Consider the following 15,941-nt stretch of genomic DNA (forward strand, 5'->3'; position numbering starts at 1 on the left):
AAAAGAAGACATACAAATGGCCACCAGGTATATGAAAAAATGCTCAATATCATCAGTCATCAGAGAAATGTAAATCAAAAGTTTGTTAGCTAGCTGTCACCACGGTAATGCTGCACATCAAACCATCTTCAATCTTGGGGGCTTAGAACCACAGTTATATATTATTTTGCTCATTGATATTAGGATCATCTATGACTAGCCTGGGCCAAAGCATGTCAAGCTGTGCGTTGAGTCCTGGACTCACTCCTTAGACCAGCTGCCCTCTACAGTATGTTCTTCTTGGGGTGAAAGGTAGGAGCAGAAGAGGGAAAGCCCCAACTGTCAAGTCTCTACTTGACTCACTTCTTCTAACACCCCATTGGCCACAGCAAATTTCCTTGCCAAGCCCAATGTCAAAGGACAGTGAAGTAGATTCCCATGAGAGTGGCAAGTAGGAAGTGAACATTTCTGAACAATTATCTCATCCATCAACAGTGATGTTGGAACCTGGATATGGCAAAAGCTGTCAAGGTAGTTCAAGAATGATTTGGGTCAATACCACTTTAATTCAATACAATTGAAAACAGGCCCCGCTCTGTATACCTGTCACGTCACCTTTGCGACTACAGAGTCTGAGAAATAACTATTGGTAATCCTATTCGTTGTGTGGGGTTACTGTCAATACACGTCTCAAAATAAAACCTTGGAAAACCCCTCAACATCTCTCCACATTTATGTATTTAAAAATCTGGTTAACTACATTCTGTATGCATCTTAGTATCTTTTGTGATGAAACTTGCTTCGTTTATTACATTTTATGTAATGTCACTAACCTACAAAAGCTTGCTATAACTGAGGCTTCAAAAAGTATGGTTGCAGTTGGTAAGTAAAAATGAAAAGCGTGCTGAATGTCCCAGACTTTTTCTATTTCAGCATCTAGGACTGTCGCAAAGCCGCCTAGAGCGTACCTCTTGTTTCCGTTCCAAGCAGCAGCAGTCAAAATGGAGGGAGAGATACGCAAACTGGAATAAATAGGCTGTAGAGGCAATTTTTGTTTTGATCAGATCCTGTTGTCTATGTGAAATGAGTTCATTTCTCTGGGGCACTGAGTTGCATTGCCCAGCAGTATAGAAACCGTGAGGATAATACCAGTTCCGCATGTATGTCAGAGTTACAAATGTCTGGCATTTCTCTCCTCTCCAAACAAACAACACACACGCACACACAAATTCACATAAGCATGCTATTGCACAATACACTGTCATGTATCTATACCGCATGCACACACATGCATGCACATGTCATGCACACTCATGATATTAAATAGATAACGTCTACCCAAGCTTACCTTTAGCATCTCCAAAAGCAGATCTCACAGATTATGCCTCCCTCTGCTCCAGGGGTGTATGCACAGCTACAACTTTGATTTCTGTTTCTCTTTCTCTGTGTCATGGATCTTAAACCTGCCATTGCATCTCACGTTAATCTATGTCAATACAGTGGCACAATCTGTGACTTCTCGCACATTCCCTTGTAAAATAATGAGGTTCAAAGGATAAACATAGAACACTGTAAATGTTTACTGTTTTCTCTGCCTTTTGTATTTTGCTTTTTCTTCAACTTTTTTCTTTCTCTTACCTAGCTCTTTAAAGGGTTTTGTATCCTTCTTCATTTTCACTGAGCATCATTTAATAGACTAGCATCATGCCTATTAGATAAAAAGTCCTCAGTGATGCCAGAAGGGTTTCTCCACAGTAATGTCATCAGAGTTATTACCATTGATAGCAATGACTTTGAAAAAGATTTCCGAAAAGAATCAGCCACAGGCACCTCTAGATCCCATCACACACACACAAAAAAGACCCTAAGAAACAAGTTAAAGAGGTAATGTATGAAGAGTTAGATCTATGAATTTTGCTTACATAGTAATCATTTCTTATTAAAAGTAACAATAATGTTATGTTTAAATTAGTTCTGATGATGTCCCAGAGAGTTAGACAAGGAGTCAGAACATTTTATAGTCATTTTACTAGTGAAAAAGCCAAGGCTCTTAAATGTTACATGATTTGGTAAAAGTCATTCAAAAAACTAAATGACTAGCCAGGGTATCTCTTTTGTGACATGTTTGTGTCTTGTCCATTTTCTACTGGGTTTCCTGTCTTTATCGAGTTGTTTTGAATGTATGTTGTTAATTTTAATGTTTTCCAGATTACCTTAATGGTTAGTACCTTGTTTATCCTGTGTGAGAAATTTTTGCCTAATTGTGTGAGGTCTTTCTCTGTGTTACTTTTTACATTTAATTTCATAATCTACCTGGAATTTATTTTTCAGTCTATGGAGGAAACTATTCCTTCAGTATTGGTCTGCTGATAAAAAATTCTGTTTTATTCTCTGAAATTCTTTTATTTTAAATTCAAATTTGAAAACTGTTTTTCTTGGATATGAAATTTTAGGTTAGAGAAATTGTCTTTCAGCACTTTGAAGATGTCATTGCATTGTCTCTGGCTTCCATTATTCTTGTTGTGGATTTATCTGCAAGTCTTATTGTTGCTATTCTGAAGTTAATGGGTTTTTATTCACTAGATAATTTTATACTTTTAACATTGGTTTTCAGCGATTTCGCAATGATTGGACTGAGGTTTGTTTTGCATTAATTTTGCTTGAGAATCATAACACTACTGACACAGTGGTTTAAAATGGTATTTCATTAATTTTGGTAAATTCACAGCCATTGTCTCTCTTAAAATATTGTTTTTGGCCCATTATGTTAAGGATAGACCCTATCTCTCATGTTTCCTACACTCTTATCTGTGTTTTTCATCTGTACTTTAGTCTTTATATTTTTTATGACCTACCTTCAAGTTTACTAATCTCCTCCCTCTTCAACTATGTCTACCTGCTGTCAAATCCACCAGTTCAATTCTTAACTTCAGTTATTGTGTTCATCTGACTTTTAAAATAGTGTCCAGTTCTGATACACTGCTTTGCTATGAAAATTTTCAGCTTGATGTCCAATTTCCAAAACACATTAATTATTTTAAAGTTCTGCCTATAGTATCTGGATTGCTAACATGTGTATGTTGCCTCTTTTATTCTCTTGGTTTTCAGTTATTTGTTCTTATTCTTCTGGACTGCCAGGTAATTTTTGACTGAATGCTGAACACTCTTTGAAAAATTATAGAGGTAATTTGAGACTCTGGGTGGTTTTAATATTCCTCCAGAAAGGGTTTATTTTGCTTCTGATAGGCAGGTAGGATAGAGCAGAGCACTGTAATCCAATCAGGAACTTTATTGATTACAACTTAGACTTTAGGCTTTTGTCTATTTCAAGTTCATCCTTGCCCCCAAGGTCAGGGGACACAACAAAAAAACTTACATATTTCTCAGGGTACCTCTGTTTTGTGGACCCTGACCTTACAAGTTTTGCTTTCTGCCCCCAGCCTCACACAACATCTGGGTTTTTGTTGCTGCTGTTGTTGTTTTTAAATGTTTTGTAGAGACTGGGTCTCACAATGTTGCTGAGGCTGGTCTTGAACTCCTGGCCTCAAGCGATTCTCCCACCTCACCCTCCCAAAGTGCTGGGATTATGGGTGTGAGCCACCACACCCAGCTTCATCTGGAGGCTCTGTTCAACTTCCTGACACATCAGTGAATGTTAGGTTCACCATTTTGCACCTCCTCAAATTTGTCCTGCATTCATTGCTCTCTGGTGCCTCAAAATATATTTTTTAAAAATAATCTGGTCAGTGTTTCTAGCTGTTCTTGGTAGGAAGGTTAGTCTGCATCATGACAGTTCATCTTAGGTGAAATCTCTTTCTTATTGTAATGTTAATTTGCATTTCCTTCATTATTAGCAAAGAAAGTTACCTTTTCCTGTGTTTGCAGGCCATTTCTTCATTTATCAACTGTCAAATCTCTTGCCCATTTGGCTATTCGGTTATTGATCTTCTTCATCTCTAGAAGCCCTTATAAAGATATTAATGCTTTCTGTATGATAAAAGGTACAAATATTTTGAATTCAATTTGTAACTTTTGTTTAAAAATTCTTAGGATTTTTTTTCCACTCAAAATTTTGTTTATAAAGTTAAATATTTCCATTTCCCCTTATTACCACTGTCTTTTAAGGCATAATTAGCAGTTTTCCTTCTCCCAGGCTTAGACAAATTCATCAATGATTTCTTCTGTAATTGTGTGTTCAAGGAGTATGTTGATGAGCAATTGAAAAATAGTACATTTCTAGAAATTGGCACAGTGAGAATGGGTATGATATAGTGTCAAAATTTCAGTTGGCAGTTTGGAGTTTTGTTTTTCCTTTCCCAACCTCATCCTCAGGAGTAAATGAAACAAACTAAGGATACTATTGCTTTCATGTTGTCCTTGAAAGGTTTGGGAGATCATGAAGTCTTTTCTTCTTTCTTGTGTTCTCCTTTGCTAGGTTCTCTCATCTACTCTCATATCATCAATGTTACTCCTATACTGACGTCTCCCAAATACCCACATGTATATACCTATGTGAGAATTTCTCGTTTAATTCTCTCTTCAGCACTGGATGTAGAAGCTTGTTTGGCATCTAATTGAAATGACTGACCCTGCACTTCAGACTTCAAATCTAAATTGACTTTCTTCTTCTTCCCCGACTCTGCTTGTTTTATATGTCTTCAATTATTGACCTCTCTACCTTCCATCCACCCAGGCTCAGAGCTCAGTCATCTTTGAATCATGTATCTTGATTGTCAGCTTCAGTAAATCATTACCAGGAGTATAAATTCCACCTCTGAAGATCTCTTCCTTTGAAGAGACTCTAAACTGGATCTTTCCCATCTTGCTTCCTTCTTGCCAATAGGCACACTAAGTTTCACATACTGTAGGCACAACAAGGACTCACAAGAAAAATAAATTTAATCTTCTGCTTAAAATGTATGGAAATAATAAAAGCTTTAAAATTATGGGTTTTCTAGCACTGTATCTGTATTTACAAATATGCTTGCTCTTCAAAGTTGTGAACAACATAATAGATATTTAACTAAGAAGAGATTATTGTGCTTTTGAATATCTGGAAAATTTCTTACAATATGCAACAGGTCTCTTACTACTACATTAAGCTTCAACCACAGCAAATGTATGTGATGCTATGCAAATAGAACAGTCATTAAGGAAATCAGCTAAAGACTGGATTCCCTGTAATCCAAAGTGGCAGCATCTGAGAAGGTCTCCTAAGAAAGCAACTAAGCCATTCACTTGTGCTTAAATCAAAACCTTCACTACCAGGAGAACTAATCTTTCATCTTTCAGGCATGCTTAAAGGCAAAATAAGGTTTTCTTTTTTTTCCTCTTCAAAGGGTTAAGTACAGAAACTCTCTCTCTCTCTCTCTCTCTCTCTCTCTCTCGCACTCACACACACTGTTTCCTAAATTTAAATTGTAGGTTATTCCGATGGAAAACCAAGTTTTCCTGCTTTCAGGCTACCGTATTTCTAATTTAGAAATTATGTATGCATGTATGTGATTATCTCACAAATTAAAGAGAACTTAAAGGACAGCACTGAAGTATTCAAGCAACTCAACCCACTATATTTCCTCCTTTAAACTTTTCTGCAAAAAGAAATTGAGTCCCAGGAGTATTTTCAAATTTAAGAGGGCAGTGGAGAGTGACAGAACAGTTGGCCCTCAGGCTGTTGTAATTCTCTGTTAACCAGGGCCTGTGGTCTTTCGCTCTTTCAGCTCAAGGCGAGGACACACCTAGAGTGCCTGGAAAAAGCGAAGGCTCCAGTGACATAGAAAATACTCCAGCTCCCGATGGTAAGGTTCTGAGCTATTTGAGCTCATGCAAACTACAAATCCAGCACATTTTCTATGTGTAATCTAGGATTAAGGGAGCTATCTGTTCTAGGAATCAACATATTTGGTTAAAACAAGGTAAATTTCAAAAACCATTTTCTACTAAAAACTAATAGTTTTTTTTTTGTTTTAAACTGTCTCTAGCTATTTCAAAATAGCATATGCTTTGATTTAATCATACCTCGCAATACTGAGGCCACAATAGGTAACTGCAAGGCTAAACAAAACTGAAATCTACCTGGTGAACTTTATAGACACTTCACTTATTTCTGCAAAAGGTACTTATTTCTACTGGTATTTCTGCTCCACTGGGCATTTAGGGGAACCCTAGGTCAAGTTTGGGCTACGATTGTTCTCACACCTTCATCCTTTCACCTCACTGTATCAAAATAAATTGACAAAAACCTTCTTAAATTCACATCTGATTTTGAAAGCATCTAAAGATTCTGAGCCTCGAGAATATTCATATCCTCCTTGCCCTGCATGATGCTGAGAGCCCTTTGAAATACCATTACTCGAATTAGAAAAACAACTAATTGAGCGCACATGATTTAGTAAGTACTTGATTCACTGGCCCACAGAGCTTAGGGTGGCCATTATCACTTGTTTGGCAGACCGGAAGACAGGCAGGCAAGTGGGAAACTTTTATAGTTAGTAGAAGAGAAGACTTTGAGCATCCTCTGATTGGAGGCTGTTGGCATGGGGAAGCTGGAAGTGGCTAATTAGAAGGGGGCTCACCTTAAGTGATTGGTTTGGGGAGCATATTTGGCTTTCCCCTGGGTGGTCCCATGTTGGAAGTAGGGGCAAAAAAAAACAGGGAAAGTGATAGCCACTGCCCAAGTTCTGACCATTTTGAGCTGACTGCTACAGAGGTTGTGGTTTGGTTGCTCAGGCTGGTTGCTATACAGAGGTTTTAAAGTGAGAGTTAGGTTATTAAGTATGAAATGTCCGATTTCATTAAGAACTAAGTTTGACAGTTGATATCTCTGACATTTCACTTTGACACTTGTTTTACTTTTGCTGTGAAGGTACATCCTCATTCTTTCAAACACATGATTTTGGCTTGTGATTATCTTTCAAAGAATTTTTATAACAATTTTTGTGAAACCATGGATAAGTCAAAACTTTGTGTTATTTTTGAATATGAGTTCCATCTTGGAATTCCACCAATGCAGTGCAGACAGCTCAAAATGTAAACGAAGTGTCATGGAAGGATGTGGCTAATGAATGCACAGTACACCAATCGTTTGAGAAGTTCCTTTCTGGCAATTTTAACCTTGAAAATGAGCCACGTGGGTGACCTGAGACCAAGGTGGATAATGATGAGCCGAAAGCTGTAGTGGAAACAAATCCATCTCAACCTGCGTGTTAATCAGCAGCAAGTTTTGATGTTACTATTCCAACAATATCGGACCACTGGAAACAAATCAGCATGGTAAAGAAGCTGGATAGATGGGTTCTGCATGAATTAAATGAGCATCAGTAAAGAAATCATCTTGAGGCTTGCCTTTGTCACGACATAAAGGTGAACCATTTCTACACCGTATTGTTACATGTAATGAAAAACGGATTCTTTTTGAAAATCATAAGCGTTCGATACAACGGTTGGATAAAGATGAAGTGCAAGACACAGTGCAAAACCAAATATTCGTCAGAAAAAGTTAATGGTGTCTATTTGGTGGTCCAGTACTGGTATCATCCACTACTGCTTCATGAAACCTGGTCAGTCGATTATAGCGGATTTCTACTGCAACCAAATGGACAAAATGATGAGGATCCTTGCAATTAAGCCATCAAAACTGATCAATAGAGACAGATCAATCCTCTTGCAAGACAACACTCGACCACGTGTTGCATAAACAACGCTGCTCAAACTACAGAAGCTGGGCTTGGAAACTGTCATCCACCATATTCACCAGACCTTGTACCAACTGGCTACCACTTCCTTCCAGGCTTCAGACAACTTCTTGCAAGGAAAAATATTCCATTCTCAACAAGCTGTGGAAAATACCTTTAGCGATTTCATAGCCACTCACTCTTCAGGCTTCTTCACTGCTGGCATATCCAAGCTACCATTAAGATGGTCACACTGTGTCTACAGTTTAGGCACATACTTTGATTAATTGTTCTGCTTGAGATATAATAAACTACACTTTTGATTAGAAATCGTACATTTCATATTTACCAATCTAATATATATGATCTAGGCGTTGTCTATTTGTACATTCAGTCTCTCAGCTTATAATGTGGGCTTTGATGCTTTAAAAATAACAATCTAATTAAACCTGCTGACCCTTGAAAATTTTCAGAGTGAATGCTAAGCCTGCTCAGGGCCACTTCTGGAGAATGGCAGTGATTATGCATTCTATTTTTATGCAAATGTTCACATGGAACACACGCAAAATCAACAAAAAGTCCACGTTTTATCATGGCTATGTGATCTGGTTAGATGTTTTGCTACTTCATGGTAGTCTGCTACACCCATTGGCAAGTTTACAAGGTCTATTTTGAATTTTGAAATTGAAAACATGGCAAACCAAACAGGCCTCTTGGCATTTTAGAGGGAGCTGCTTACCTCTCTGCATATCAGTGATCTGTTTTGCTTTCTTTTCTGTAATTTTCTTTAGACACACATTAAGGCCTTTGAATTTATCTCAGGATGGTAATAAATACATCCAAACTGGCAACCCAAAAATCTGGTATGAAATGACACTTCGGCTTCTACAGTTCCTTCAAGTGGGCATCCTGCCCTCCCCCACCCTCACCATTAAAAATCTACAAGAGTATTCCAAAAATCTTGAATGAATGAAAACAAAACTGAAAGGAGGCATAAGATAGGAAATCAATTTAAATGTGTTTAAGGAGTTTGCCTTTAATAAATATTTAACTTGTTTGTTTTCTTCTGTGGTTACAGTTGAAATGAACAGTCAGGGTGACAGTGCAAACGACCCAACAGAGAGTCAGCAAGAAGATCAACTAATAGGTAAGATGCCCCTGTGGTGGGATTTGCAATTGATCTACTGGCCATAGAAACTGTCTGCAAATGACATATTGGATTTCCCTCGGTTTTGCCAAATCCCACAGTGTGGCTTGGGCTGAACTTTTGAAATCTTTAAACCAAATAACACAGTATCAAGAGGAAGGATTATCCCTAGACACTTGTCACCTTGAAGGGGCAAAGATAAGCCACAGCATATCCAAATCATGCAGTACCCTGGGGCTTTCTGTGCTTTGACAACAGGAAGAGATTTCTCCATCCATCTCACTCCTTGGCCTCCTGGAATGATCAAATTATTTCACCAACTCCAAGCTGATTCTGAAGCATTGCTTTTCCGGAAGCTACCTGCTGATTTGCTTGATATATCCGTCTTTAGGTGTAACACTAAATCTTTGCCCTGGAGTGTATGTGAAGGGCGATGAGTGTGTTTGGACCGAAAAAAGCCTAGGTCGGTCCTCTTCTCTCACCTCACCACCTCTGGACCTGTGCACCTGCACAATGGCTTGCGAAGTTGAGGGACCCTCAGGGAACTCCCAGGAAAATAAAATGTCTGGACCAGATCACATTGAGGAGTTTTTCCAGACCAAAATGCTAAACCTCCCAGTGGAGGCTAAAGTATATCTAGAATGATGAGTGGTCTGTAACCTTTTGCCACATCTTGAAGCTGGTGAAAGAATTAGAAGAAGTCAGTCAGTCTTGCTCTTAAAGCTGTTCCAACTCCTAGCTTACAATATTGAGTTATATCAAAAAAAACCCACCATGGAATAAATAAAGCATGTGTCATTGAGTCTAAGGCATAAATGATATGTTGCCTCATGCACCTCCCCTGCACTCCTTGAATGTTCTTGATGGTTCTCTACATTCTCCTAGGAAGCCACATTGCACTAAACTTCTGAGTTCCAGCATCATGGAAGAATAAAGTTTCAGAACGTGTGAAAGAACGCATCTGTTCTTCCCATAATTGTCTTGAACATCATTTAAAACCAAATATAATACATTTGTGTTAATGCATGTATAGCATAGGACTGCTAAAAAATATAAACTCATACAAACACGGTCTTATAAACATTTCTTTTTTATAACTTTCCTCATGTATTTAAAATATCTTGCTAAGCTGCAGAAATGACACGGCTGAGAAGTTTCCATTAAAAAGTAATGAAGTGAGACTAAACCTGAACAATCTAAATGCAAGTTCCTGAGTGTTCCCTTACCTTTTACCCTTTCGTTGCCAACAAACTATAGACTTGCTGTCTACATTTTTTTCTTACAGACACTATTATTTTTCCTCTTTCCTATCTTATCACTATCCAGATAAAATAATCAGGATAAATCTGTTTTCCTTGGTGAATGTCAAAAATGATATTTTCCTTGAAAATAAACATGAACCTATATGTTAACCCAAATGAGTAAGTTAAAGTCAAAACTTTAACTTTAAAGTTCAAAATTAAAGAAACTGAATTCCAGGAAGGAGAAATGACTAGAACAGGGTTAGTTGGCTAATAAATCGTAGTTTAAAAGCTCCCAATTTAAATTTTTTTGATAATAACCACACTGCTCCCTAAATATTGAGTTTCTAAACACAGTTGTCACAGAAGCCGTATGACCCGTGCAATTTCATCAATTCCCACAGAATTATTTACATAGTTTGGTTTGTAAAGATTATCTGGTAGTTCAACAGGAAGAAGGAACCTTTGTTGTGTGACTCAGACCTTCAAGGAAACTCAAGAAATACAGTGAAATGGAATTACAGAGTTCAAAGCCATAATGCTAGAGTGTTTAGTGTTGTGTAATTTGTAATTGTAAAAAATCAGAGCTACCCCTAAATGGCGAGAATGGGAGGGTGGCTAAATGAATCCATGGAACACTTTCCAAATGTATTTTTTGACAAGTCTTTGAGGGCAGTAAAGATGATTATGGACTCTGAATTTTTGGTTCTGGAGAAACATGGAGACTAAGTGTGACTTACAGGTTAAGCTTTAAGAGGCTTTGTAACCTCCATTTTTGCCCTCTGGTAACACTTGTTCCTGGATTCCAGGCACGTTGGAAGAAGGTCAGACTATCCTATAGTATGAAGGAGGTCACACAGAGAGAGGCCCTAGAAACTAAGAGACCATTTCAGATGTTCTGCCTCAGTGGATACCACCTCAAGCAGATAAACTGCCCACCTGGGTCCAGTCCAGCCAATAGAATCATGAGAAATAATAAATGATTCATGTTTTAAGCCACTAAATTTTGTGCTTCAGATTACTGATACACAGGCAGGCCCTACAACTAAGGTCTTGGGTTTTAATGCCCATCTGGAACCTTGAACCACTCAAAGTAAGGAGCTGAAACTGAAACCTCTACATAAATAAAAATGAGACTTCTTGCTCGAGAAATTAGTAAGACTTGGATTTGCACAGAGTACCGCATGAGGAAAGAAAAAGGTTCCTAAGACAGAGAGAAACCACAAATGGACCATGAGTTTCAAACACAAATTTATGGGATTGAAAGTCATGCAGTAATAAACAAACTGAAAAATTAACTTGATAATTGATTACAGAGCATTGTTATCCCTGGTGTATGTGGCAAGTGGAAATGTGAAACTACCACATGGAATTTCTACAGGAGGAAAAAAAATTCTGAAGTTGAGTTCACAATTTTAAGACTTACAAAACACACAAGGAAATGATCCATCATGAGTGAGAATCAGTGAGTCAATTAGCACTGTCCAAACAGGACACTTAGCACTGTGAGAACTTGAGAGAGTAGAAATTTTTGAAAATTTAAGAAAACTACATTTAAATGACACAAGAGATAAAAGCAGATATAAAACAGTAAGAGCAACACTGTGAAAAATTAACAATGGAAAAAGCAAATAAAAATATAGTAATATGGCCGGGCACAGTGGCTCGTGCCTGTAATCCTAGCACTCTGGGAGGCCGAGGCAGGTGGATGGTTTGAGCTCAGGAGTTCGAGACCAGCCTGAGGAGGAGTGAGACCCCGTCTCTACTAAAAAAAAAAAAAAAAATAGAAAGAAATTATCTGGACAACTAAAAACATATAGAAAAAATTAGCCAGGCATGGTGGCACATGCCAGTAGTCCCAGCTACTCAGGAGGCTGAGGCAGTAGGATTGCTTGAGCCCAGGAGTTTGAGGTTGCTGTGAGCTAGGCTGATGCCACAGCACTCTAGCCCGGGGGGACAGTGAGACTCTGTCTCAAAAAAAAAATATATATATATATGGTAATATAAAAGGCACATCAAGAGACATGAAGGATAGACAGAAAATACCCAAGACATGTTATGTACAATAGGGGCTCTATAAGGAGTCAACATCTGAAAGATAATGGCTGAGCATTTATCAAAATTTATAAGTCACGATTTGAAGTTAAAAAAAGTAAGTCACAAGAAGGACTTGTATTTAAAATTAGGCCACACATCGGCATTGCAGAAAACCAAAGACAAACAGAAAAAAGTATAAAATATACTCAGAGAGAGAGAACTATTTTCCTATAAAGAAGTATCACATAGACAGCGGGCTACTTGACACCAAGAATTTAGGTCAGAAGACAATGGAATAATAATGAGTCTTCAAAACCTGGGTAAAGAATTATCAATAGAGTTTTATACCAGCTTCACTATCATTTAAGAAAATATCTACCATTTTCAGAAAAAAAAAATTCTGCAACTCACATACCTTTCTGTAAAAGCTACTAAAGGAGGCATGTTAAGAAGAAAGTTGAACCCAGAGGAAGGAGTAAAGTACATGAAACAATTCTAAGCCAAGAAAATGCTAAACTCACAGATGAACCCAAATAGACTATTAAATGATAATTAATTGTGGGTGGTTAAAAACAGGGTGAAATAAAATTTATATTTATTTATATTTTATAATACAAAAATGTTACTTTTGGTATGTGTATGTATTTGTCAATATGTATATGTGTAAAAGTACAAACACATCCAAATTATTAATTCACGCTGATGTCAGGATTTTGGTTACCTCTGGGAAGGAACAGAGATAGTTTTGTCTGTAAATTAATGTATATGTAAATAGTTTACCTTTAATATTTTATTTTTTTAAGTATAATAAAGATTACAAGGATATTTGAAAAATACTAACACATATCTGGAAGTGAATATATAATAGGCATGTTATATGGTTTTCTGTAGTATTCTTCATGATTGCAATTTTCATTTTAAAATGAAAATTCATGATTGTGTATGTTTGAAAGATATAAACAAATACTGTAAGGAAGTACTTCATAATATTAACTACAGAAGTTACTGTTGATGGAGGGATTATGAAGGATTTTTCTGTTCCTGTCTACTTCTGAATACATTAAATACTGTCTATAATAAACATGATATTGCTTTTACATATGCATACATACCTCAAAGGCTATTTTTTTTAAAGATTCATAGCCCACCAGAAAAGAAAATTAGCTCACAGATCATCTGCAGTAATTCTTCCTTGTAGAGGTGATTGATTGACCTGGAGAACTTTACCAATTTGCCTGTATTCACACGCTAATTCATTGTTACAACAAGGGTTTTCTGAGCCCAGTGCTGTCTTCCACTTTGACAATATCCAATATATGCTATATATTTTTAATGAAGATTTTCAAGTAGTGTTTATTTCTGCTCCATCCCTACATTATTTCAGCCTAGTACACTTAGTGATAAAAAAAAAAAGGGCATCACTTCTTTTTCATAGCAAAGAGTCAGTAAATTGCACTATCTTTGTCCTCATCCAAATTATAGTATGTAACCTCTACATAGGAACCAAAGAGAATAGCTACTACTTAATTAGAATCAAGCAGCTGTTAAAATGTATTTAGAGCCTACATTTTAATTCCTGAGAAGGCAGTGTAGGGCCTTGTACATGGTTCGTACCCACCAAGTCTTTCCAGGTTTAATTTGATTTAGATTGAGATTACTGAAAACCAGGGATTGCAGATATAAAATACAGACCACACTAGAATACCACTGCACCCCTACTAGTACGGAATTACCAGGTAATACCACCAGCTGTTACAGAGAATGTGGAGCAACTACAACATGACTATTGAGAGCATAAAATGATACAAGCACTTTAAAAAAAAACACTGTGGTTTCTTATAAAGTTAATCATGTGTCTACTCTATGACCCAACAATTCTATTCCCAAGTATTTGTCTGAAAAATGAGAGAAAATGAAAACCTAGATCTAAAAAAGCCTTCTATGAGAATATTCATAGCAGTTTTATTCGCAAAAGCCCAAAACTTGATACAACCCAAATGTCTACCAACAGAGGAATGGATTTAAAAAAAAAAAAAAAACAAAACATGATATATCCACACCATGGAATGCTAGTCAGCATAAAAACGAACAGATTACTGTTAACAAGCAGCAACATGAATAATTCTCAGAAACATCATGCTGAATGGAAGTGTTGCCTCGCCATGGAGGGGTTCGTTGGCTTGGCAGATATCAAGTCAATAGACAAAGCCAAATCGATTTCAGCAAGGGTTTTTTAATTACTTGGCACAAGTAAGGAGCACACTGGGGACAGTTCCCAAAGCAGTATGTCACCAAACAAGAGGGTTGGGCTGGTTTTACAAGTGCAAGGTAATGAGGCATGATCTGATTGGATCCTATAAGAGGCAATGCCGCAGCAAGGCATGATCTGACCGAATCCTGCCCTAGGGTGATGGCAGGGCTCTATCTGATTGGACTCTGGATCCAGCCAAGCAGTGTGCACTCCTTAATTCAGTCCCCACTTCTCAGTCCAAGAACTTAGGTTCTGCCCATAGTTGCAAACTTGGCTCATCTGGGCATGCTCAAGTTGGGGGAATGTCCATGGCAACTGAAAAACAACTCCTAACTTTGTCACGTAAGAGTTGAGCCAGATTGGTCTGGTGCTGTTACAGAGGGAGCAAGACACAAAGAGATAATTGTATGATTCCATTTGTAGGGAGTTCTAGAACAGGAAAAACTAATCTATGGTGACAGAAGTCAGATTATTTGTTTCAGCAGGAGTAGGGTAGTAGGGAAGGGATATTTCTAGGGTGATAGGAATGTTTTATATCTAGATGATGGTGTGAGTTAAATGTATGCATTTTCCAAAACAGATTGAACTGTATGCTTAAGATTTGTGCATTTCCTTGTAGGTGGATTACACATCAATTTTTAAAAATCTTAAAAAAAAAAGCATATAGGTTCTTTTAGGACACGTCTTGGAGTTTTCACACAGCAGACACTTAATAAGTAAGGCCTCAAGTGGGGGCATAACCATCAATGACTTTAGCAAATCAGCATTATGTAAATTGTTACGATTATTTGTATGCTGATCCCTAGAAATTAGAGGATGTGAATGGGCCCGAAAAGGGAGGACAGGTTGATTCCAGGTTAGGTTTTTCAAAGAATACTTTGAAGAATTGAATTAATCGTCCCCATCAGCCAAAGCTCATTGTCAATGTGGCACACATTTATTAGCAGTGATTTATATGCTCTTTAAAGATATCATGTGCCAGCAATTACAACTCAGATATCCAAAGCTCTTTGATTGTCAAATAAGATATTCCTAGGCCTGTTTGAGGGGTGAGAGACATTGAAATAGCTGTGTTAAAAAGATATTCCTTGCTAAGCCTATGAAGATGCCTTATCTTTCATCTAACAAATGGTTTCTCTTTGTCTTCAGCAGGGGCACAAGATGAAGTAAAGGAACAAAGAGATGGAACTAAATGACAATCCTGGGCATTGCAAGGCCTCTCCTGGCCCTGGGGGCGTTTGGGAAGATAGCACCACTTCCTGTGGAGCAGGGTGGGGGTGGGGGGAAAGCAAGTCCCATGGAAGGACAGGGAATCCTTTGCTCTAATTTCTCTAGCTGCATTTTGTTCTGTTTACCTGCAGAAAAAGAAAGAAAAAAAAAAAAGTTTTCTTTAATTTGGTGGAGGGACCCATGTTAACCCATCTTTCAGGCATTATCCTTGTAATTTCTGTCTTTATTCTCACAACTTCGCCCCAGGGTCACAGTGGCTCGGTTTAACACTCACACTGGTGTGTCCTGGCCCCTGTCTGCTTTCTTGGTTATTTCACAAAGCTGGCCCTTACAGTGGTTTCTTCGAAGAAAGAGAAAGAAGACAATTGTTTGATAAGCTGCAG

General features: G+C 37.7%; 1 protein-coding gene across 1 annotated transcript in view; it reads left to right on the plus strand.

Moving 5' to 3' along the window:
• The window catches only part of LOC123622903 (ADP-ribose glycohydrolase MACROD2-like), a 1,130,381-nt gene extending 1,114,693 nt beyond the window's left edge, over positions 1-15,688 (plus strand). Inside the window, exons 12-14 of the mRNA XM_045529595.1 lie at positions 5,700-5,777; positions 8,731-8,799; positions 15,478-15,688. Coding sequence (XP_045385551.1) covers positions 5,700-5,777; positions 8,731-8,799; positions 15,478-15,524 — 194 coding nt within the window. The 3' untranslated portion in view covers positions 15,525-15,688. The remainder of the gene's footprint in view (positions 1-5,699; positions 5,778-8,730; positions 8,800-15,477) is intronic.
• The last annotated feature ends 253 nt before the right edge of the window (positions 15,689-15,941 follow it).

Source organism: Lemur catta, chromosome 17 (genome assembly GCF_020740605.2).
Source record: "Lemur catta isolate mLemCat1 chromosome 17, mLemCat1.pri, whole genome shotgun sequence".
Taxonomy (NCBI): Eukaryota; Metazoa; Chordata; class Mammalia; order Primates; family Lemuridae; genus Lemur; species Lemur catta.